The 23,755-nt window shown below is 42.8% G+C and overlaps 1 protein-coding gene across 1 annotated transcript in view; it reads right to left on the reverse strand.

Moving 5' to 3' along the window:
* Positions 1-23,540, reverse strand: part of TPH2 (tryptophan hydroxylase 2) — a 117,829-nt gene extending 94,289 nt beyond the window's left edge. Inside the window, exons 1-5 of the mRNA XM_014833271.3 lie at positions 23,330-23,540; positions 20,778-20,930; positions 18,223-18,406; positions 18,012-18,112; positions 13,240-13,307 (exon numbers count right to left, since the gene is read on the reverse strand). Of these exons, the coding sequence (XP_014688757.1) occupies positions 13,240-13,307; positions 18,012-18,112; positions 18,223-18,406; positions 20,778-20,930; positions 23,330-23,434 (611 nt within the window). The 5' untranslated portion in view covers positions 23,435-23,540. The remainder of the gene's footprint in view (positions 1-13,239; positions 13,308-18,011; positions 18,113-18,222; positions 18,407-20,777; positions 20,931-23,329) is intronic.
* Positions 23,541-23,755: the final 215 nt, after the last annotated feature.

Here is a 23,755-nt window from a genome sequence, read left to right on the forward strand (position 1 = left end):
ACTTTCAAAGATATTTGCAAAGCCACAGAGCACGATGATTGAATGCTATTTTCCTGAAAGGAAATGTACAACTCAGTACAGGGACTTAACAACTGCTGAGTTACACCGAGGCCTCCACCCATTCAAGCCGTCAGACATGAAGTGGCCGGTGAGGGCTCGTGGGTGGTGGACTGGGCAGCCTGAGGCTCGATGCCGCTCCACAGAGTGGGGCTATCTGTAACTCATCCGTAAGGCTCAGGCCCATTCTCAGCTGGTCCCCAGGCCGCTCAGGTGAGAGCACCGGTGATCACATATTTTATGAGCTTTTACAAATGAGTTTTTCACACATGAATTTTCATAAATGAGTCTATGGGGCCTAAGGAACTTTCAGATGGTAGAAAACAAAAATGTTAGTTTGTTTGTTCACGTTGTTAATGTTGGTGCTGCCTTTGTAAGAGATGTAATGAAAATCAACGACTGCACCTAGGCAGCCTCAGGAGAGGGAAGATTTAACTCCTGGAAATTATGTGTTTTCACTTGTCCTGTGATCCCAGGATAGGGCTTCCTCCCATTTTCTCACCTTGAAGAAAGTCCTCTTCACATTCTAGAGGAGTGATTTTCTTCTGCCAAAACTACTATGAAATTAAACATCAACAGCAACAACAGTGGGTCTGACAACTGTTGATGTGTGCATGCTCAGCACTCACCAGGATGGTGACTCAGAGGACACAACCTAGCAAAGAGCTACATCCCATGGCAGCCAACCATCTCAGGCCACAGGGATGAAGAGACTCAGGCTGGGGTCTCCAAAAGCTCCAAATTCAGTCGCACACATCTTGCATCTTGACCAACAGGGACCAAATGTTGCTAACGACCTATTTCAGTAGTGGAGTCATGACCTCGACCACAGGATCCCTTCATTCATCCATCCATCCCACTGTAGCAATCATAATAACATAACAGCACATGACATGGATGGTGTCATATAATTCTCACTTTACAGGGGAATAAATGACTCCTACCATCCTCATTTTATGGTTGAGTAAACAGGCTTACAGACTTGGGAATCTGTTCAAGGTCAAACAGCTATAAGTGGCATAGTGAGGACTCCAATTCAGGAAGGCCAGCTTCAGAGACCTCACTCTTAACCAGTACACCTCAGTGCAAGGTACTGAGTACCTACTACGTATCCTGCATGGCCTCTGTTTCCGCATTTGAAACTGAGGGAAAGAAGGGAACTGTACAACACTGACAGGGTCAAATGAGACGTCATCTGTAAAGCACCTGGGCCAATGCCTACTACCTGACAGTACTTAATAGAGTTGGTTCCCTTCCTCCACGTCTACAGAAATGAATAAAATTTCATCACTTCCCTTCAGGGTCAAGACTAGGTCTGGAGATAGGGCCCGCCCCGTGGCCGAGCGGTTAAGTTCATGCACTCCGCTTTGGCAGCCCAGGGTTCCCCCAGTTCAGATCCTGGGTACAGACATGGCACTGCTCATCAGGCCATGCTGAGGCGGCATCCCATATAGCACAAACAGAAGGACCCACAACTAGAATATAGAACTATGTACTGGGGGGCGGGGGAGAATTGAGGAGGAGAAAAAGACTGACAACAGATTTTAGCTCAGGTGCCAATCTTAAAAAAAAAAAAGAATAGATCTAGAGATTACAAAATGGCACTCTTCTGTATAAACCCATTCGCCTCAGACAGGACTTGTGGAAATCATTTTAATCCTTCATGTTCATGGAAATCATTTTAAAGTAAAAGTACTCATACTTCATTTCCCATGAAAGATGTTAGAATTTGGTGCAGCTTCTGTCCTTGTCAGTAAGTGCTACTGGGCCATCCTGTGTTTACGTCGTCCACAGCCGTGGGAGCAGCCCTCCTGAGGCATTCACGAACAGCTAAACGGTCCACCAAGCCCAGAAGATGAAAAGGAGAAAACTTTTCCGAGTCAATTTTCCCTTTTGTCTTTCTTTGAAACTCTCAGGCTCCCTTCCTTTCACCCACTGAGCTGAACTTCACGTAGAGAGTAACACTTGGCATTCTTTTAAATACTTTACAAAAACTGTACACTTCAAATAAGCTGAGAATTCTGTAAAGAGCAGAATAACTTTTTAAAAATCTAAGTCATTTAATTCTGTTGCTCTTGTTTTCAACTTGTGTACGATATCCCCCATGTCAAACGGAAGTTGCTATCCAGATTTAAAAACAAAAACAGGGGTGGCCTCTTGGGCAGAGGAAGATATTTAGGTTCTGCAGGAGAGGCATTCTTGAAACCTCTAATGTGACCTTCCTCAGAAACTATTCTAGTCATCTGGGAAATGACCCCAGTACTACAAATATTTGGTTTTGTTCCACTTTTCAATTTACCGCTCCATTTCAGAGAAATTAAAGCATCTACAACTGGTGTTTATGCAGGAGTCACAAAGTACCCAAACAGCCCCATATATCTCAGTTCCATTCAAAACCTGGGAAAGGAAATCGATGGAGGATAATGGAATGGGATAAAATTAGCTCAGTCAGGGAGAAAGCACATTTGCCTTCTAAGGGGCCTCTTCTCAAAAAGGCACAGAAGGAAAAAAATTAAAGCTTGGTCCCATATCACAATAGAGGCCACAATTCATCAAGGGGACCATCCGCCAATGGAACTGATGAGGAAAATGTCACGAAGGATAAAAACTTGCAACCTCTCAGTTAATTTTTTTCCCCTGTCAAGAAAGCATTAAATTTTCCCTTTCATTCTTCCTCCACCTTCTATTTGTTGTGTTTCCAATTAAGATTCGCCTATCTAAAAATAGGTAATGTGGCACTCACGACTCCTGTTAGCAATGAATTCCTTTAAGCTACATTCTGAAAGCAAGCAGGATCCATAAATCATGCCTCTTCTCACATGAAATGAGAAATGCTAAGGTCAACTGAAATTTCTCAAAAAGTGGAGAGGTGGAGCCACCCCAGTTATTTTTCTGCAAGCTGCAATAATTGCAAAAGCCTTCTCGGAAAAACTCAGTATCAGGAAGCCTCTGGCTCAAACTCAAAGCTAAATCGTCACCGCCCCCTGTGAGGAGAGGAAGCCCAGTGTGCACAGTCCTGGGCACTGGGAGGTGGGAGGCAGAGCGGCAGACACCTCTACCCAATGTCTGCCAAGGGTTCTACTCAAGGTCTGCAGCTCATCCTTGTTTGTCTCTGCTCCTCCATCTCTTTCCTTCCCTTTGCAAACCTATGGCTGACTCCTGCTGAGTCATCTAGAGAAAGAAGTAACTGAGTAGACCTGCTGAGAAGAGAGATGCTGGCTTGGAAGCCCAATATGTTTATTTCAAGGCACATCCATTCCATAATTATGCATCTCTTCCACACCTTAAAATGCACAGCACATTACTGAATCCCAGTCCCAGAGGGCTTCATTTTGACATCATGTGGTATTTGGGGCTGTGAGTAGGGGAACACAGAGTGGCAAACAATGCCCTTCTCTGCTTTGATGAGGAGAGAGGTTAGAATCATCGCCAATTCGTATTGAATAAGCAAATTCTCTCTCTCTTCCTCTCTTCCTCTCTCTCTTCCTCTCTCTCTCTCTCTTCCAGTTTCTCTCTCTCTCTCTTTCTCTCTCTCTGTCTGCCCCGATGGAGCTGAGTAGAATATTCACAAGCTCACCCAAACTGAACGTGCCTGCTGGGCGGGTGATTGCATTTTTTTAATATGTCAGTTCCCATGTGGGGCTGTTTTGTTTTAGAGTCTCTGTTTAGCCATGTACACTCAGAGCAACTGAACCACAAAGGATGCAATTTTGTAAATCAAAAAATCAAGAAATAAATAGGCAAGCAACTAGAAAAAAGCCAGAGAGAGACAAATCCCAGGCAACTGTTTTTCAAGTCTTAGCCTAGCTATGTTTATTTCCATCTACCATACATCCCACAAGGGTCAGGCTTCAGGCAGGAGGAGAAGAGCACAAAACCACTGTGCAGGGTTAGGACACGGCCTGGCTCTGCTGTGCCAGCAACAGGTAGATGTCCAAGCAGCCAGGGAGACACATTGTACCCTAGAAGTCAGACAGGGTTACTTGGAGTCCTGGCTCCACAAAGTCTTAAGTGTATTAAATGCTTACAAGAATTGTGCATTTCAAATATGCTGAGAATTCTATAAAGACAATAATGACTTTTAAAAATGCCACGTCACTTAGTTTTGTCATTGTTATTTTCAGCTTGTGTATGACACCACCTATGTAAAGTGGAAGTGCTGCAGCCACTTCCAAAGAAAAAAAAGAAAAAGAAAAAGAAAAGATATGGCTTCTTGAGCAAAGGAAGACATTTAGATTCTGTAAGAGAGGCACTCCTGAAACCCCTGAGAGTGACCTTCTTCAGAATCTACTCTGGTCATCTAGGAAGTAACCCTAGGACTACAAATATTTGCTTTCATTCTACTCTTTGATTTACTGCTCCATTTGGGAGAAATTAAAGTGGCAATAACTAGTATTTATGCAGGTGACATGATCAGCTGTGTCACCTTTAGTAAGTTTCTTAATATATCTCTGAACCTCAATTTCCTCATCTTCAAAATGAACACAATGATGGCACCAATCTTCAAGCCTCATTGTGATGTTAAATGAGAGACGTAAGTGATGTGTTTAGCACCATGTGCAGTACACAGCAGGAATTTCACTAAAGGAAGCTAAAACCACCTGAATGTGCCAGGTGAGAGGCCCACCTGTGGTGAACATTTCTACCACCATCAGCCATTCAGGGCTCAAGCCAACATATGCCAGCCGCATCCTGGACTCTCAGACCTTAGCTGAGAGTCGCTGGCCTCAGAAGGCCTTGCAGAGGCTCAATTTTTCAGATTGAAGAAGCAAGCTGTGTGCATGAGTTACATGAAACTAAAAAGTGAAAAGTACACACACACACACACACATTTTTTGAAAAACTCCTACAACCCAGCCTACCATGGAGCCTGAAATTCCTTAATTCATTCACTCCATAAGGTCCTTTATTCATTTTAAATGAGCTTAATAAATGATTATATGGAATCGAGGAACCACCAGCTACTTAACGCTTGATGATAATAATCACATTATCAGAGAGTCAACACTAGCTTGTGCGCATCGGCATCTGGGCCCTGTAATCATTGCTAATCCTCCCAACCATACAAGGTAGATATTGTGCCCATTCTAAGATGAGAGCACTGAGACTCAGAGAGACTACGTCTGTGCTCATGGCCAAAGAGCTTGTAAGTGGAGCAGGAATTCAAACCTAGCTCTGCTAGCTCCAAAGCCTATACATTCTGCCACGTGTTCTGCTACACCATGCTACCGCTTCCTTCACAAGATCAGTTCTACAGATAATGCATTGGCACCAATCCTGGCAGAGCAGTTGGGGAGATGCTTGAAGAAATAAAATCAAACACAAGTTAAATGTATGTGGCAGCCAACCTCCAAGACAGCCCCCAGTGAACTCTGCCTCCTGGTGTCATGCCCATGTGCAGTTCCCTCCCACAGTGTATCAGGGTTGGGCTGTGTGGGGACAGGGCCTATGGGCAGTGAAGAGCTGCAGCATGGGGCCAGGACTTAACAGGTCTTAGTCTTATAACATTGCATAAGGAAGCATTCCCAGTCAGACATTTTGAAACATACTCAGGCAAAGTTGATATAACCTCTTTATAAAAAGAAAATCAGCTCAAGAATTCCAACCTTTATAATCTTATCAACACTTAGACCTTTATATTTCAGCAATTCAATTATAACCTGAGTCAGGGTTTAAACCTAGTTACCATTTTCTTGCGTTTCTTTTTTAATTTGGCTTTTTTTCATAGATACCAATTAAAATTATGATGAGAGCTCTCACAATTTTTTTCCCCAATTTAGAAGTTTTCCGAATTTAAATGATCCATCGTCTGGCCGAATTGACGAGTAGGATCTTAACAGCGACTCAACCAAAGCTTAACCAAGGACAAAGAGGCGTCCCCAAAAGAGATCCAGAAAATTCACTCCCAAAAATAGCCTAAGAAAGTAAAGGCAAGCAACAAAGGTTGAGACGACAAAGGCCCCTTATGAAAGCAATTGGGACCTCTTATGACAAACTCCCCCGAGAGCTGAAACAGCCGGACAAAGAGAGTGTCCCAGAACCCCAGTCTACTCGACTGGCCGCCAAGATGCATGCCGGTACATGCATCCTCTGATGGCGGAGACCAGAGAGGTCACAAAGCCAAGCTCTCAAGACATAGAACAAGACAAAAAGCCCAGACAACAGGCTTATAGAGATGCCTGTGTCTTATGACAAACAAAAGAGACAAGGAAAAGTCTATCTCTGGGAGGAAAAGGATCTACAACCAGTGACTACTCAAATCCTAGAGTCGCTAAATCTGAGAAGCTAGCCTCACCAACATTTTCTCCTGCTAATCTAAATTTAGAAGAGCAAAATACTCACCACTCTTGCTTCCATTGGACTCCGCCGGCAGAGATCCGGGAGACTGACGTGGTAAGAACTCTTACCTCTTGCCGGCTCTCGTCAGGGGTCCGGGATCTCTTGGCCACAGCAGTCCAGGAGCAAGCAGTGTCCAGCCAGGGAAATTTCAACCTGCCGACTACGCCAAAACTGTAGGGGAGGAGGACATTTCCTCTCCCCAAATGGGGGTTCGTCTAGCTGGAGAACGAATTAAATTCACATGAGACAGAATAGCAAGAGAAAATTAAACAAAGCTTTATGAGGAACCATGGCCCGGGGCCTTTCTTCCCGAAGGAAGAAAGGGCACCGAAGAAGTGGGGTGCACAGAGTGGTTATATAGCCCCAAACAGGGTGTTTCACATGTGATTGAAATGTCCCTCCCACAATAGTCACAAGATTGCCCTGTTGGCACAGTGCTTGATGGACACAGCAGGTAATGGTCTGCTATCTTGGTGGGCGTAGCAGGAGGCAAGTCTATGTCTGGAGCTGGGCGGTCAGAGGTGAGTGCAGCAGCAATCGGTTCCTAGCCTAAGGAAAGATGCTTAATCCTTAAGGAATGCCAAAGTTGGGAGGGGGAGGGAAGTCAGTTACAGGAGGTTACCAGACTAGCACAATAAAATGCAGATTTTAAGTCATTGCCTTTGGTATTGATTAAGAGTTTTTAGAGAGAAGGTCATCTCCTTTCTTCTTCCTGGTACAGAGAGGGAGGCAGCTTTTACAGATAGAGATTTACCTTACAAATGTAAATGTGTCCTAAGGAAGGGCAAGTTCCATTCCTCAGAGCCTCCTTCCCTGTCCCAGTTTATCAAAAGCAATCAGCCTCAAATAATCCTGATGCCAAAGTGACATATCTTGGGGTGGCCAATTCCAGGTCCCCACAGCTGTGAGACCAACAGAACACGTCAGGAGTGACGGTATGTCATTTCTGAGGCTAGGTTATAAAAGGCATTGTGGATTCTTCCCTGGACTCTTTCAGACCACTGATGGAAGCCAGCTACCATATCTTGAGGACACTCAGGCAGCCCAGTAGAGAGGCCATGTTGCAAAAAACTGTTGCTTCCTGCCAACAGCCATATGAGTGACCATACCAGAAGCAGATCTCCAGCCCCAGCTAAGCCTGCAGATGGCTGCTCCCCTGGCCAGCACTTTGATGCCAGCCTTGTGAGAGACCCTGAGCCAGCACCACCCAGCCAAGCTGCTCCCCAATTCCTGAGCCTCAGAAACTATGTGAGATAATCAATGTTTGTCGTTTTAAGCTGCTCGATTTTGTTATGCAGCAATAAATAACTAACAGCGTAAATATCAGACGAAAGTCAGGACTTAAAGAAAGTCTTGGCTAAGGGGAGTGGAGATGGGTGGCAACCAAAGGATTATAAAAACGTTTGGAGCGTGAGGAGAGACAAAAAGGAGAGGTCAGCTGAAGTGAGAAAAATAGTATTATAGAAGTATTAGCAAATACTTATATAGCACTTCCTATGTAGTGTTCCACATGCTGTTAATATATCCGCTCATTTAACCCTCGGGACAATTCTATAAAGCAGTAGTAGAGTTATCCTCATTTTACAGACAAGGAAATTGAGGCACAGAAGATAAGTAATTTGCTGGGGTCACTCAGCTGGTAAGTGGTAAAGCTGGAATCCACCCCAGGCATGCACTCCAACTTCTGCCCTCTTAGCCACCCCACACACTGCCTCTCAGCTCTAGGGGAAAGGGGCAGCTACCGAGGCCTCCATGTCGGGCAGCGGGCTGAGGGAATCCTGGGCTCTTGGTCTAGATTCTTTGATTACTGTTTTCATAAAGATAATAACAAAGCCTATTGAACAGTGATGCCGCAATGATTCCATGTAATCCCTAGCATACTCCCAGGAGAGAGGCAGAAGCGCTGCTATTGTCTCCACTGTACAGAGGACATGACTGAGGCCTGGAGATGCTATGGAACCACTTGGACTCCTGAAGTTGAAATGAAATGAGTTTTCTTGGCAAATTGGGGGCTTTTCCAACTTTAAGTAGCAAATTCTGACATGTTGCAACTCCCTCGTTTACCTTTCCCACTGACGTTTGCATTTACCTATTTTCATTTCAGATTCCATGGACTGAACAAACCAACCAAAGAGGAAGCAGCCCCATGAGAAGAACATAAGGTTAGGTACCAACTTAATTTCAACCAGAAGAAAGTACATTCACAGCAAGACACAATCACAGTAATCTTCAAAACCAATTTAAGCAAACCGGAGCGGCACAATGGACGCCAGAGCTCCGGGCCTCTTTCGAGAGAGAAGATGCCTTGAAATAACTACCACCAGCCCCACCAAACACATAATTAAACTAAATATGCATGCATATTGTTCAGAAATAGTCATTATAATAGCCTCCAAAGAAAAATTTGTTTTTTTTCTAGTCAATTGAATAAAAACACATTACTGCTTTTCTTCCCCAACAATATAGCAATTGTGAAGCCCAGGGAAATGCAGCAAAGCTAACGTCCAAGGTTAAAAGATGAATGTACCAATGACAAAAAGCTGGGTAGTTTCAGACAAACCTAACAGTTACAACATCTCAGGCATCATTTTCTCTTGCTCCACAATCCGGCTGCCCCACCCACAGCCATTTCCTCTGAACTGCAAATCTACGGGGGCCTCACATCATCGAATCACGGGGTACTTGCTGTTCTGTTCGGACCAGAATTTCTTTTATTTGCGGGGGGGAAACTGGGGTCTGATCCCCACGTTCTCTCCCAGACGCATCAGGAGGAGCGCCCCCTCCGGGCAGGGCGTTGGTCCCCGGGGCATCTGTGGAGAAGGCCGCGCCCACCCCACTCGTGGGCGCAGCGGGGACGGTCGCGGCGGCGGTCGGCCGGGGCGCGGGTTTCAATCCTGCTTGTCCGCTGCGCTGTCAATCAGAAATTCGTGGAGAGGCGCCCACCGACAGTTCTCAGCGGCCGGCATGTTCCCCGCTCCCTCTCCTCTTTTGGGTTCACGGTCATACAGATTTTGAGCCTGCTGTTTTTTCATCATAGAGTGATGAAATGAAACTTTTTCATTTTTCACTGCTTTTGTTGATTTTTTTCTCCCTGCTTTATCCTTCCAAGACTATCATAGAAAATACAGTATTCAACACGAATCTCCCAGAGGGCTTCTTGCCCGTGGTTTCAATATATACTATCCTGTATTTCATTTATTTTCCTTCCCCTTACCTTTAGACCCCTCCAGCTACATCCTGCCAATCCCTATGGCAACGCCAAAACATCTGTACTCCATCTTCATCTCTATTTCTGACCATATATTTGACTTCTTCTCAGAGGCCCGAAGCCTTAACGAATTATCAACAGGAAATTGAATTGTTCTCCCCGCGTCAGAGTGCTCCCTAATTTTGTCACCAAATTATATTTGCAGGGCCCTCACATGCTGGATTTTAGGACCCCCCTGATTTCAAATAGTCTGCTTCAGACCAGTGGTTCTAAGCTTTGGTTTGGAAAATCAGATCATAGCATGCTGCCAGAAGCCGCTCAAATGAACTTATTTTAAGTAATTATTGTATTGACATCCTTTACCTTTGCTCACTCAGAAAGCTATCAGCACTAGAAAAATACCTATTTCAATTAGAAATTGCATCTTTATTTTTTGTAAACTGAAAGGAAACCTTACTTACTTCAGGGCAAACTGGAGACAAGGGCCCAGGCCCACATGGGATCTGTCAGTATCTGTGCCACGCCCCCGTCAGCACCAGCACCCAGGTTCGACTCCAGCCCTCAGCGTGCTTGTAGATGCACATGCGTGCACCCACACACAATGGCTAGCCCTTATTCATCCTCAGACTCAGAGAAGCCGCAGCAGTGATGGCATGAGGGCATTAAGTGATGATTCTTTTCTCTCTACTTTCTGCAAGTCCTGGGTTCATGTTTTTCAGATTTAGCCACTCCTGGTAAGCACTGTCCTCACTCTGTCCACTTACAAGGAACACCCAAGGCAACTGGCAATGTGTTATCAGTATTTTGGCAGCTTCCCACAAACACACACACAAATATGAGAATATTATGGTTTTCCATGAAATCTCTCCGTAAAGAAGGATGTTGGTTGGCACAAAAAGCATTGGTATACGCAGCAATCTTTAAATTAGAAACGGAAGGAGTTTTCTTCCAAGGATTACTTTAAGGGACATTGGAGCTACAGTATTTGCTAAGTGGCAGCCTAAACTAGGGTGTGAGTATAACTAAAGAACCAAGCAAACAATCGGTCACCTGTAAACTAAGGACAGCCTGTGGGGAAGGGGGAAGGAGGAGGATAAAGTATTAACAACTGACACCTATAGTCACAAATCCCGTGCTGGGCACTGTGCTGAGCACAGCATATGCGTTCTCTCGTCATCCTTACCACAGCCCTGTGAGATGGGTCCTATGGTCAAACGCGTTTCCTGGATGGGGAAACTGAGGCATTAGGAGGTCGAACATCCATGTAGGAAGCAGTGGAGCCAGTCTAGAACCCCACATTGTCTGCCTCCAATGCCCCAGTTTTTAATCACTCTATTATTCTACGTGTCAATCTTGACTCAGCGCAGTCCAGGGGAGAGGTTCTTATGCCCCTGGATTCCAGCTTGTTCAGCTGACCGTTCCTTTGCTTTGATTCTCTATCCACCAAGTAACCTGCAGGTTGTAATTTGGCCTTTCTGGTATCATGACAACAGGGAGAGTTTTGTGAGTCCGTACGAGAGTAGTTTCTCCCTGTAACATGGTGACTTGGCAGTTTCCCTCCTACCTCAGCCTCCTAAACATTCAGTTACCAAGAGTCAGGTCCCTCCAAACTGGGACCAAATCCTGGAATGCTCCAGCTCCATCCAGCCCTCCTTTGTATGGAATCTCCACCATTTCCAACCTCCAATCTTTAGTTTTCCATAAACACCACACCTCAATTTTTCTCTTTTGTTGGCAAATGCCAACTCTTGTTAACACTTTGAAAGCCTCACTCTCCATCACTCTATGTGCCTTTTTCCTTTCCTCTCCATATAAATATGTTTTCTTTAAAGCCAAAGGCTCCCCATTATCAATGCTCCTTGAAACTGGTTGACTCATATATACCAATTGTATCAGTATCACCACAATATCGGCTCACCTTCGTCCAGTTTCTGGGCTCTATCAAGAGGAAATAAGTAATATTTGAGGTAGTCCCTTGATCACTATGCTAACAAAATCCTGTACATACACATACATACATATATTGTTTTATATATATATAAAATACATTACATATAGCATCTACGCATAAAATACATTTTCATTTATCTGTTTTATCTAAGAGAAAGACTCTGCCAGGCACTGAGCTTTGACCATGGCCTGGACAGGTCATGTCCCAAAAGCCAGTCCTGTGCATATCCCTTCTGAGGACCCATCAATGCAGGCATAGTCTGATTCCATGGGAAGGGTCTGGGACCCAAAGGAGCTGATCTTAACACTCAACACCACTTACGAGGGCCTGATGGGAAAAAGTGAGCTTGGCCCATCAGAGCGCTCTCTCGGCAATTTGTCTGGGAAACACTGGGAGACGGGGTCATGAGCCATGGTGCTGAGGGTCAAAGGGGGCATGAGGCTGGGCTTGGGCCAGGACAAGCCATGTGTACACAGACACTGTGAGGGTAGAAAGTCACAGTAGGCTAACGAACATCAAGAAGCTGCTTGGAACAGAGGAGACAGGAGTGGAGTAGACACATGTGGAGAGCATGTGCCACATATTTCTGGTTTTTGGCATTATAGATGTGATGGGAAAAAAATAGAGGAGGCCTGGGGCTTGGGAGGAGAGACAGAAGGGGATGCCAGCATCCAGGAAGTTAGAAATGAGTAAATGACTGGCCCAACCAGAGGTGCAATGTGGAATCCTGTCACTTTGCTTTAAGCATCTGTATGTCATAGTCCTTTAAAAAAAAAAAAAAAGCAACACTGATACCTTCTATAATACACATAATGTCCTAAATCCTCACCAAGGAAAAACTTGTGCACAGGGCAGTCAAGCTTCTCACCTAGTCTCAATTAGAGCAAGAAAGAATCTTTCCTGTACCACGTACGGATCTATATTTTGTTCTGATGACAAGATTCATGTAGCTGATCACATACCAGACAAAGGGAACACAGAACTGCAATGGTCTTTAAGTTTTACTGGTGTAAGTAGAATGAACAGAGGCCTGATCTCCTCTCCATTTTTCTAGACATAGTCATCAGTCAACACACTGCATTATTGCCAGTCAAAAACCTCCTGTCACTGCCCATTAGCACCAAGCACCATGCACAGTCCTCACCTTAATTCTGAGCTTCTGCAATTTTATCCCAACCCTGATCCAGGAATGGGTGTGAAACTTTTCCGTAAGCCCTCCAATTTATAGGAAGTTTCCCTTTCCATGTAAAGCAAATTCGTTTATTTTCTATTATAGCTGCTAACATGAGCCTTTCCCCATTCTTGCTGAAACCTGTATTTTCACTGGGGAAGCTGGACATCGAAGGGGTTACTAAAAGGAAAAGTCGAAAGTAAAATTAAAACACATTTTTCAGGCCCTGCAAAGTGCACAAAAATGGCTTCTTGCCTTAGTAGAGCTGCGAACACAGCCATGAAAATGTAGCGCTTGGCATGTGGCCCATGTGTCTCATTATTTTACAGTTATACCTGGACGCCAAGCATCAGTGTTGGCACGAAAGCCTACGGAGTTGGCGAGTGTTTAAAATACTTCATGTCAGCCTTCCGCTGAAGGTCAAATGAAGAGGAGATGAGTCCTTGCACACAGTATGCATTTCTCCTAACTGGCCAGCAACAAGTCACAGGAAAGAGTCAAACAGGTACTTACTATTTATAACTCATGGCCACGTCCACAAAATACTTTCTTCTCTGTCTATAGACGTTGTCCTTAAACCCCTTAAACAGAAAAGAGAGTAAGTTCTTTAACAGAGTGCCAAAAAAATTAGTTGCAGAGGCCTAAAAGAAAATCACTGTGGTGTTTACTTTGTTTGATCCGAATGTAAATTTTATCCTCCGATGACCATCTTGATGACAGGCAGAAGTGAATTGTGCTTATAGTAAAACCTCATTAAATTTGGGCTGTACTAATTCAGGATGTGTGGAAATTCAGGCTGAAGTTTACCTTTCCACTAAGTGGGCAGAATGGCTTAGTTAAGCAAATTGATGCTGTGAACAATATCCTTTGCTTTTAAAGTATCATTTGTATGTAATTGATCTTAATCACAAATTAATCTTATCCTGTTCGTTAAAACAGGTCTCTTTAATGAGGTTATTTCGTAAGTTAATTTATATGAAATTGCTTTGTGTAAATGACCAATAAATGTACCTTTATTTAAAGTTCTATCCTTCAAAATAATCATCAAGTCCCCAATTAGTATGAATTAAAGAGGTTTTGTGTATAGCCACACAATGCAAATAGATTTAAACAGATTCATGCACAGGATGGCAGGCTAGCTCTGTTCCACTCTGAGTTCCCATCATTCTGATCAGTCTTTAGCAACTTGAAGAGTTTATTTGTCATCAGGGGCTTGGGGAATTAAACATACTGTCTGTCATTCCTCAGTCAAGTGGGATCCTTCTGAGAAGATTTCTTGGTTTACTCAAGAATCTCTCCTCTTGTCAACAGACTTTCCATTTTCCTTTCCTTCAGGTACTTTTAGACAAGCAATCCTTCCTAAAGTTGTTTCTTCAAATTGCTGGAAGCCCAGAGGGAATTGTTTCAATTTAACTTCTTACCACTGCAACTTCAAAGAATAACCAGGAAGCAGCGGCCATCTCAAGAATGGAGTCCAGGCCAAAAGACAGGCCTGGGTCACGGGCTCTGAGGAGAAGTGGGGCAGGACCACAAAGGCCTAGACTGCCTCCCCGCAGCTAAGATCCTTCGTAGTGGAACCTCAAACTCATAGAAAATTGTTCCATCCTCTCTTCTGGTTGAAGGAGAACTGGCCTTGAGGCAGGAAATCTTCACAGAAATGAAGAACTTCCATTACGAACAGCCTTTCTCTCAGGAATGACAAGATTCATTAATGGGGGAGGGATAGAGAGTGCCACGGTCACCCAAACACCCTGCAGAAATGAAGGATCCCGCCCCAGAAGCAAGCACTTCCTTTCTTCTGCTGAATTGGGAGTTTTTAAACTAGGTTCAGAGGCAGGCTTGTGAAGCCTTAAAATGTGTATATGCAAGATTTTGTGACCAGAGTTACCACATTCGCAAATGAGTGTATGACCTAAGAAAAGGGTCTCCTGCTTTAGAGAGGGCAGATATGGTCATGCCAGGGAGTATGAGCGTCCACACTCACTAGTCTTACCAGGCAACCTGGGACGGTCGGACTGAGAAGTTCCCAGCACCTTTATTACTCAGAAAGAAAGCCGGCCGCAAGGAAAGGAAAAGAGCCATGGGAAAGCGCGGCATCTGTCCCCAGTTCCTGCCTAACCAAGCACCATGGTAACAGCATAGTAATCTGCTGGACTTCCCGAAGAATCTTGGCTGTCTCTCCTCAGCAAACACCTGCACATTTTCTAGGCGTGCAAGACAGTGATTTAGTCATCATGCCTCATTAGCCTAGTGTGACGGTGATTACACAAATGTGGTGGGAGATTCAGAGCTTCCAGGATTGAGCCGTGGACTGGCAAAATCAAACAGGGGTGCTAGCTCCACTATGATTACAGAGACACAGCATCCCTTGGCCATCCATGCTGGACTGAAGCCAGGGATAAGGTTACCAGATATAATACAGGACACCCATGCGATATTTGGGGCATACTTATACTAAAAAAAGTATTCACTGTTTATCTGAAATTCCAATTTAGTTGAGCATCCTATATATTTATTTGCTAAATCTGGCAACACTGGCATCCAGAGAATATCTGCTACACACCCACTCTTCCTCTCTCAGTCTTAATCAAGGGGAGCTGAAGACCTAGCCGGCACCCTAAAGTGCTCAGCTAAATGTGCGTTGGCACTCAAGTAGCTCTCCCAAAGAGGGCAACACCGGTGGAATATTATATCACCTGGGAGCTTTAACTACTACTCTGAACCTAAACACATTCCCGGAGTTTCTGATTTAGGCACTCTGAGGTGAGACCGTGGCTTCAGTATATTTTTCAGTTTCCCACAGATTATTGGAATGGAAAGCTGGGGCTGTGAGTCACTGCCTAGGATATTACTTCTCAAACTTTAGAGCTCATCAGAATCTCCTGCAAATCCTTTTAAGTGCAGATTCCAGGGTCCACCCCTGAAAGTTCTGACTCAGCAGGCTCCAGGAGCCTTAGGGTATTGCATTTTTAACCAGCACTGCTGTGGCAAACCTTGAGCCACACTTTGAAAGATTCCCCTAGTCTAGATCCTTGCTACTCAAAGTGTAGTCCTCAGACCTCCGAGGAAGCCTCAACTGGGAGTTCGCGAGAAATGCAGAATCTCAGGACCCCATCCGCGTTTTGTAAAGATCCTCCAGGTGATTTGTCTGTCCGTCAAAGTTGGAGAGGCACTGACCTAGATAGGTATTTAACCATTTCTAGAGAGCCTCAGCACCCTGACTCTGGTATTCCAAGCCCCTTCTGAGCCGTCTAGCACAATACTCCCTGTCTCAGGACTGGGATCATTCCCGGGCACAAAATGTGCTTGGACAACTTTTTCCATCCTCCTCAAATAATAACTTATAAAAACACCAACTTACCGCTATAAAACTTTGCATAATGAACATTTGGTGTGCTTATAAAAAAAAATATATGGTTAAAAAAGAAAAAAATGACAATAAAGTAGAAGATTGCTAAGTACTTGCAATTATTTCAAGTGGCTGCACAGAAAATAAGAGAAAGTATCATAAGGTGGGTGTAATTAGGAGCAATGGAACAAAATTCAGCCCAGGGAAATTTACTCTGGGTATCAGAATAAATTTTTTCACAACAAGGTCTGTGGTTCCTGTGGTTGTTCCATTAAAATGGCTGATCTCTTTTCTCCAGGTTGAGTAATTTTCAAACTAGACTAAGGGGAGCATTTGGAAATAGGAGGTTAGCGAGAAATCCTTTTCTGTCCAGGCATTGATCTGGATGATTTAATACAGCATTCCCATTCTGGAGTTAAGCATTTCATCTTGCCAAAATGCTTTCCAGTTGTTTTATTAACTAGGCTTTTCAAATGCCCCTTTGAGGTCAATAAGAATTTTATTTCCGCTTTTTCCATAAAGAATTTGAGGTGCAGAGGTAGAGGGCCTTGCCCAGGGACAGCCTGCAATCTAACAGCTGCTATCCGGGCAGCCCTGTTACTGTTCACCTCTACATCAGGCTTCCCTGCTCATTCTGACTCTTCCAGAAGTGGGGAAGGGGCAGACAACAAATGGGTGATTATTAAAGGCACTTTTGAGTGTTTTTCTAGTATTCAGGATCCTTACCCGTGAAATACTGAATTCTGAAATTTTAGGCTATGCTGGCAAACACAACACGCTGTGTCTTTGAATTAATTCTGATTTTTTTAAAAAGTGCAATTAAATTAGGGCTGTTAGACCATCTGTTTAAATGGTATGTTATGAATTGGTTTGAATTGGTATATTATGCCAAATGACTGACTTGACTGAAAATTTCCCTCTTGTGGAAGTCATCATAGTTTCCTTTAAAGGCAAGTGTGGGCTTGTTAAAACAAGCTTCCAGGCAACGCGGATGCAGCAGCCCTGAGACCACACTTAGAGAACCACTGCATAGAGTGCAGTCCTACTCTCAGATTTCCGGATTTCTCCCATTTAAATAAAATCTCTAAACCATTACCCTCAGACCACAAAGTCCTCTATAAGCATGACCAATCTGCTTGGGTTTCACCCTTTTATCTGCCTAGTTTTAGACAACAGGCACCGGGGGGAAAAAATGCTTGTAACAAAATAATTGTACATTGCTTCCTTCTCCCAGACTATTAACCGTACTTCATTCTGACCATAAAGAAGCTCCAGGACTCTTGTGTTAAATAAAAACTGATGCAAAGGGAGAGGGAGGGAATAATGGGAAATGCTTACCTGTGTATTATATTTCTTGAAAGGTAACGTTTTTACTGGAGTAGAGGAGAGATGGTGGTAAATAGATTTAGGGTAGAGGTGGGAAGAGATGCATCTTCCATCACGGCCTTATTCTAAAACCCTATGCCCTTCCATTGAGACTGAACCACCACATTTCTCTGCTCCTAACTAACTACCTTCAGTCGAGGAAAATAGCAAGGAGAATTTTATTCTCTCACTGAGCCCCATAATGCCTAGGCCTCTCTAGTTTCCAAAAGGGGCGATCAATTTCAGTTCATCATTTTTCCAAGGGTCACTATCTGCAAGTATATCTCAAGCTGTCTAATTCTACAGAAATATTCTCCAAGGTTTAGAATCTCCTCCTCTAACCAATCCTTTTAAAAATAAATGCTATAAGGAAATGTCATCCTTCTAACCTGCTTCCAGCCAAGGCATATGTACAGGAAAGCATTATCATTTGAAAGTCTGCTCTCAGTTGTGGGGAATAAATAACAAACTGCTCTACAATAAGGCATCACAGCACAGAACATGGCACCCTGCCTGGCACATGGGTAGTCCTGGAAGAGCATGTGAGGAATGGATTTTACTGAACACTTACTGGGTGATCGGCATCGAGCTCAGAACCATACATGAGAACTCTGTGAGAGCATTTGTCTAACTCCGAGATCTTCCGGGGGAACCAGGGCACATCCTCTAGCTCTGTTGAAAACACAGTGCACGTTCACAAATATTAGCTCACAGATTGTGTTTTCTCCTTCGCAACATTTGTCAGATTGCAAAATCCCCCAACAAGCAAAACCTGGCCTTGCCTTCTTCCTCTGTCCAAATGTTCTCTGGTGGATTCAATGTCACAATTGTGGTTTGAAATTTCAACAACTGAATGAGCTCATTGAATTCTGTTTTGCCACACTCACAATCCACGAAGATTTCAACCTCTGAACTTCTTCGCCGGGATTTCCTGGACTCAATATGAACCATGTTGACATGTTTTTCCTGTAGAAATATAAGCAACATCTCTAAATCACCTTCAATAAGGCAACAATAAAAGGGATGCCATGGACTGGTCTTGTTCAACTCGTAAGCAACAAGGTGCCAAGTGCCCACAAAAGAGGGAAAGACAATCTCCTTGCTCTTTGGTTGACTAAAACATGGAAATGTTTATAACCATTGTCCCTATTAATAATAACAGAGACTGTATGTAGGTTTTCCTGTCTCCTTGAAAAAAAGAAGGGAGCATTAAGTTACATAAAGAGACCCATAAAATGTACTATGATTATGAGCATCATCATTTCCCAGAGTGGTCCCCATCCCACTGGTATTGTGCCTGATTATTTGGGGGGGTTTGGGAGGGATTAGTTTATCATATGCCATGTAATCCTCAGGTTTATTTGTTTATTTTTATATGTTTAAAAAATCATAACTCAAACTCGAACCCCTGATTTTATAGTGGTATAGAGTTTCCTTTTGAAATAAAGCTTAAAAATAAGATAATCTTTGAAAAAATAAGTAAATAGTACAAACAGTAGGCAAATGAGGCATAGATTGGGAACATCATATGAAAATGACTGAAATTTGGGAAACGCTGGCCAAAGTGTGGAAAAGAAAAGGAAGCAAGAAGAGCAGCTTCCCGAATCCATCAATCCTACAGTAAGATGTGAGAGGGAGGGCAGCAATTTAATACTTAAACCTCAGGTTTAAATTTCCTCAATGACGTGGGCTTCCATTCCACCACATTAACTGAAAACTAAGCTCTCCTCTCCACCTTAACCTAGCCCCAAAGAAACAGACACCTCCTCACCCTCCGGATGGTGTTCTCTGATTATCAGCACAATTCCCAGTACAATCCTCGTTGGCCTCAGAATTTTCAGCACAGGAGCAGGACAGGTAGCTTCTGATGCCAGAGTAAGTTGAAATCAAACAGCATCCTCCCTGTATTAAAAACTTAGCCCTGTGACCAGGAAACTAAATGATCTATTTCTACTTTTATTAATCTTCTCACTAATGCCGTATTTCCTAAATTGGCAGATAATAAAGGTAAGACTAATATTAAGCTCAAGATTCAAGCATCTTCACACATATTGTGTCACTTTGGCCTTTCAGTGTCTTTTGGTTGAAGCAGAGTAAATATTTTTAGACAAGGAAACTGAGGGCCAGATGCGTGAAGTGGTTTAGCCGAGACTCCATGACGATCTGATGGCCAAGTGAGAACTCTGGGCTGCCAACTCCTTCTCCAGGGATTTCCACTGCACCCAGCTGTCTAAGTGAATGTGTCTGCCTTGGGCACTGTGTGGAGACAATGCTGGATGATATAATTATGTGTAAAATATTTTCCTAGATTTCCATTACCACTGCTTATGGTGCCTGATCCTTTCTTCAAGGTCAAGAGAAAACAGGAAATATTTGCCAAATCAGGCTGCTAATTCCCCCTCATCAAAAAAGCATCACAATAATGCCTCATATCTGTACACTTTACAAAGCGCTTTCACTTGTATTATTTCATTACAACACCTTGTTGGGTAGGAATTATTATTGCTGTTTTACAAATGAAGAAATGGAGCCTAGGAAGCAGCTAGTGATTAACCAAGCCAGGAGAACACAGGTCTGAATCCTCCGACTGCCGTTCCAACCCTCTTCCCCCGGTACCAGCATCCCACGGCACTGAAGGTGCCTGAAGCACGGAAGGTGCTTGCTGAAGCATACGGAAGCATCCAGTTTACCCTGGCAAGGAGGCAATAGTCTTTCTGGATTTTTCTAACCTCACCCTCAACCAGGCTCTCTCTTGAGGGTTCAAATCACCAGTTTGGGCCTGGGAAAAGGCTACTGCATTTCCATAAGATAAAGAGAGAGCTAGCCCTAGTTTATATATAAGGAGAGTGACTCATCCTTACAAAAGACACATTAAGTTCATGAGACAATGAAGTTTAGGGAAATACCAAGTGCCTACAGTCTTGTGTCTCATCTTATGCAATAAATGTGCTCCTAGGACATGTGCACTGTTCAAAGGTTAACAAACCAATTCAGGTTGCAGGGTCTTGATATTTACAAACACCCTGTTTGGCTCCTTTGTGTTTGCATTTCCAGGTGTGAAGCTCACATTTTTTAATTACTGACTTCCTCACCTGGCAACAGTCTGCAGAATGACAAATTGGCTAACTCTGAATTAATAAAATATAATTCACACAAATCTGCTTATTTCCTTGTTTGGCAAACAAATTCCCCTTGTAAAGCCTCATGAAGTTCAGTTTCTTTGAACCTTTCAACACATTGTCCAGAAATTGATTCACGAATGTTTCTTAACAGATGACAGGTTTGTAACCAGGCACACAGTCCCTTTTAAAGTGGTACAGTGATGTCTGACACTCACCTGGAAGAGTTTCAATGCCTTTACTAACCCACCCACTTCGTTCTGCAGGGAGAACACGACCGCCGTCTTGCCACTGTCAGGAGCAGTTTCACTTCTGCTGCTTCCCTTGTTGCCTTTTTTATCATCATTTTTGCCAGAGTTAGATTTATTTACCTTCAAGAAGGTGGAAACAATATATATATATATATATAAGTTAGAATTCCAGAGTTCTCTATAATTAGATTTTTCTTCAGATATTCCATTTATATGCTGGAAGCCCCAGCAAGCACACAAACTCAAAAAAAAACTGCCATGTCACTCATACCTTTCAATCATAAATATTGGTCTAATTTACTCTGGGACACCATTTTCCAGTGCACTATTTTCATGTAGTAGTTGAAATGAAAAGGGGGTCATATTTGCTTCATTTTAATAGCAACAAAAATCTGACCCCACAAAGTATAAGTCTCATGTATGAGCAATTCCTGTCTTTCTAGGTTTACTTTATGGCATGAAATCTGATTTGTTAGCCTAGTTAAATCATATGGAAACTATATTAATTACTAAATATAACAAAAATAAGACCAAACGTATACTCTTCACAGTTATTTTACTTTCAATTATATCTTAAAAACAAAATATTAATTTCATTTTGAAAGTCATCAGGACATGCACTGATTTTGATAACCTTCCTTTCTGAAATTAGATCCACATTGTCAGTGTAAATATATCTGCAGAAGTTCAGCACAGAGGAAATGTATTCAGCTAAGGCTATCTGTGCCAGCAGACGATATCTGAAAAGTGTCTGTTAAAATTCACCCACAAATAAAAGAAAAGAAAAGAAGGAAGGGAGAAAGGAGGGCAGAAAAAACTAGCTAGCTAATCATTACGAGCAAAGGGTAGCATCTGAGAAACTGAAAAAGATTAACAGTTCATTAGCCATTCAAGATATTGTAGTACATGAGTAAGTAATGGCTCTTAGTCCCATTGGCTGAGGACAAAAAGGACAGATTCCAGAATCTTGGATCACATTGTCATAAATGCAGGATGAAACAGCTGGAAATTTTCATTTGGCAGAAAAAGCAAAATTAGGGTGTACTTTTTTGTGTTTTTTATATGCTAATGAAGAATTAGGCAAACAGAGAACTTCCTCCCTGGCAATAGTGATATAGTACAATCACACCAATTATTACTTTCTCATGAAACTGAGAAATATAAATTTGATATGGAACCCAGTGAATAGTGATTTGCCCTTGCTTTCCTCTGGTTTCTTTGCTGGCTTTACTTTCACATGTTAGTATTGCCTTGCTCACTAGATTTATATGTCATAGAAATGGATGTTTTATTATTTATGCAGACATAGGCATTTGGCAGTATGTTTAGTCATTAAAACCTCAAATGTCTTAGTCCTCTCGACATCTGCCTCCACCTTACGACACAACACACCGATCTTATATATTTCAGTAGTATTCTTTATATGAAAAGGTCATACCTTAACCATAACTCTGAGTTTTCTTTGTTTTCCTTCTAGCAGTTCATTATGACTTCAAAATTCCTCAGCGTAATATCTCATCCAAATATTCATAATATTTAAATGTTAGAAAATCTATTTATAATTTTGGTCTCATTTTTGCAAATTGATTTAAATAGTTCTGCAAAACTTGCCTGATTACTTTTCAACATTTTTAGCAGTATAACATGCCAGTACAAGATGACTCTCTGTCGTGTATTTGGAGCTACAATAATAAAACAGATTTTTCTGTGATACAGACTGAATTGCAGTTGGTTGATAAACTCTGAGAGTACAGTAATGAAATATCATTTAATATTTTTAATGACTAGGAATCCGAATACATTTTTCTTTCATTGTCTTTTTTATTAAATCCTGTGACTATTACCTCAAAACAGGATCTAAAATCCAGCGAACTATTGCTCTTTTACCCTGTTAATATTTAAATACAAACAAATGCCTTAAACACTGAAGCAAGTGGCATATTGCTTTCATTACTCCAAAAATTAAACTGAAAAAAATGAAGCAATGAAAAGTGCAGAAAAACTTTTGAAAGGAACCCATCTTCCTTTTATTCCAATAACCAGCACCTATAGACAAGAAGAGAAAATATTGCCTCTATGTTTAAAGACTAGGCTTTGTAGATGGAAGAGTGTATAGGAGACATCATAATCTTCCAGGAACCATAAAAATCTGTTTAATTTCTTCTCCTTATTTCTACTCACAATAAACAGCCTTTCAAAATTCTACAGTTTTTTTGGTTGTGAATAAAAGACATTGGTTCAGACAACCTCTCATTCTTGGTGTTCAGGAACTTCTTTACTTTCTACTTATAAACTTTGAGGAAAGGAAGTTTAGCACATATCCATCAGTACACACGCTTTACTTTACGGAGAGAGAAGGAATACTGAATGCAGACAAGAGGGAAGCAGGGCTCACAGATGAAAGAAGAAGGGCTGAGGTGTGTGTGCTTACTCTACACCAGTTGTCCATGTAGCAAGGATAAGATGGTCACTACCCTAGAAAACACTTCTCTAGAGAGTGCCAGCAACTCAGTACTCACTGTTAAGTTGCCAAGTAGCTGATGCTCTTCAGGCACCGCTGAATCCAGGGAAAACCCTCTCCTTGCCCAGTATTTACTGGAAAACATCATCATTGCCGGCTGCATGGATCCCAACGTGATTTTCTTTTTCCGCAGCAGGGGGACTAGCGAGGCAGTAGAGGTTGGCGGAGATGGAGAGAGGAAGGGGCGCTGTCCAGTACTCTGGTGCTGAAGAAAGAGCAACGCGAATCCTCCCTTCTCCGGGCTCCTTTTTATGAGTGACTGGGAACTGATGGAAGGCTGATTAGAAAAAAGCTCATTTCTGGCTGCCGATGGCCACAGTCAGATTACAGACCTGACGCCTGGGGTTATCTGTGCTTATGGTGAAATTTGTTTCACAGGTCGAGTAGTCGTGTGGGCGTAGTTGGTGAAGAACAATCCGTAACT

The sequence above is a fragment of the Equus asinus genome, chromosome 4 (genome assembly GCF_041296235.1).
Source record: "Equus asinus isolate D_3611 breed Donkey chromosome 4, EquAss-T2T_v2, whole genome shotgun sequence".
Taxonomy (NCBI): Eukaryota; Metazoa; Chordata; class Mammalia; order Perissodactyla; family Equidae; genus Equus; species Equus asinus.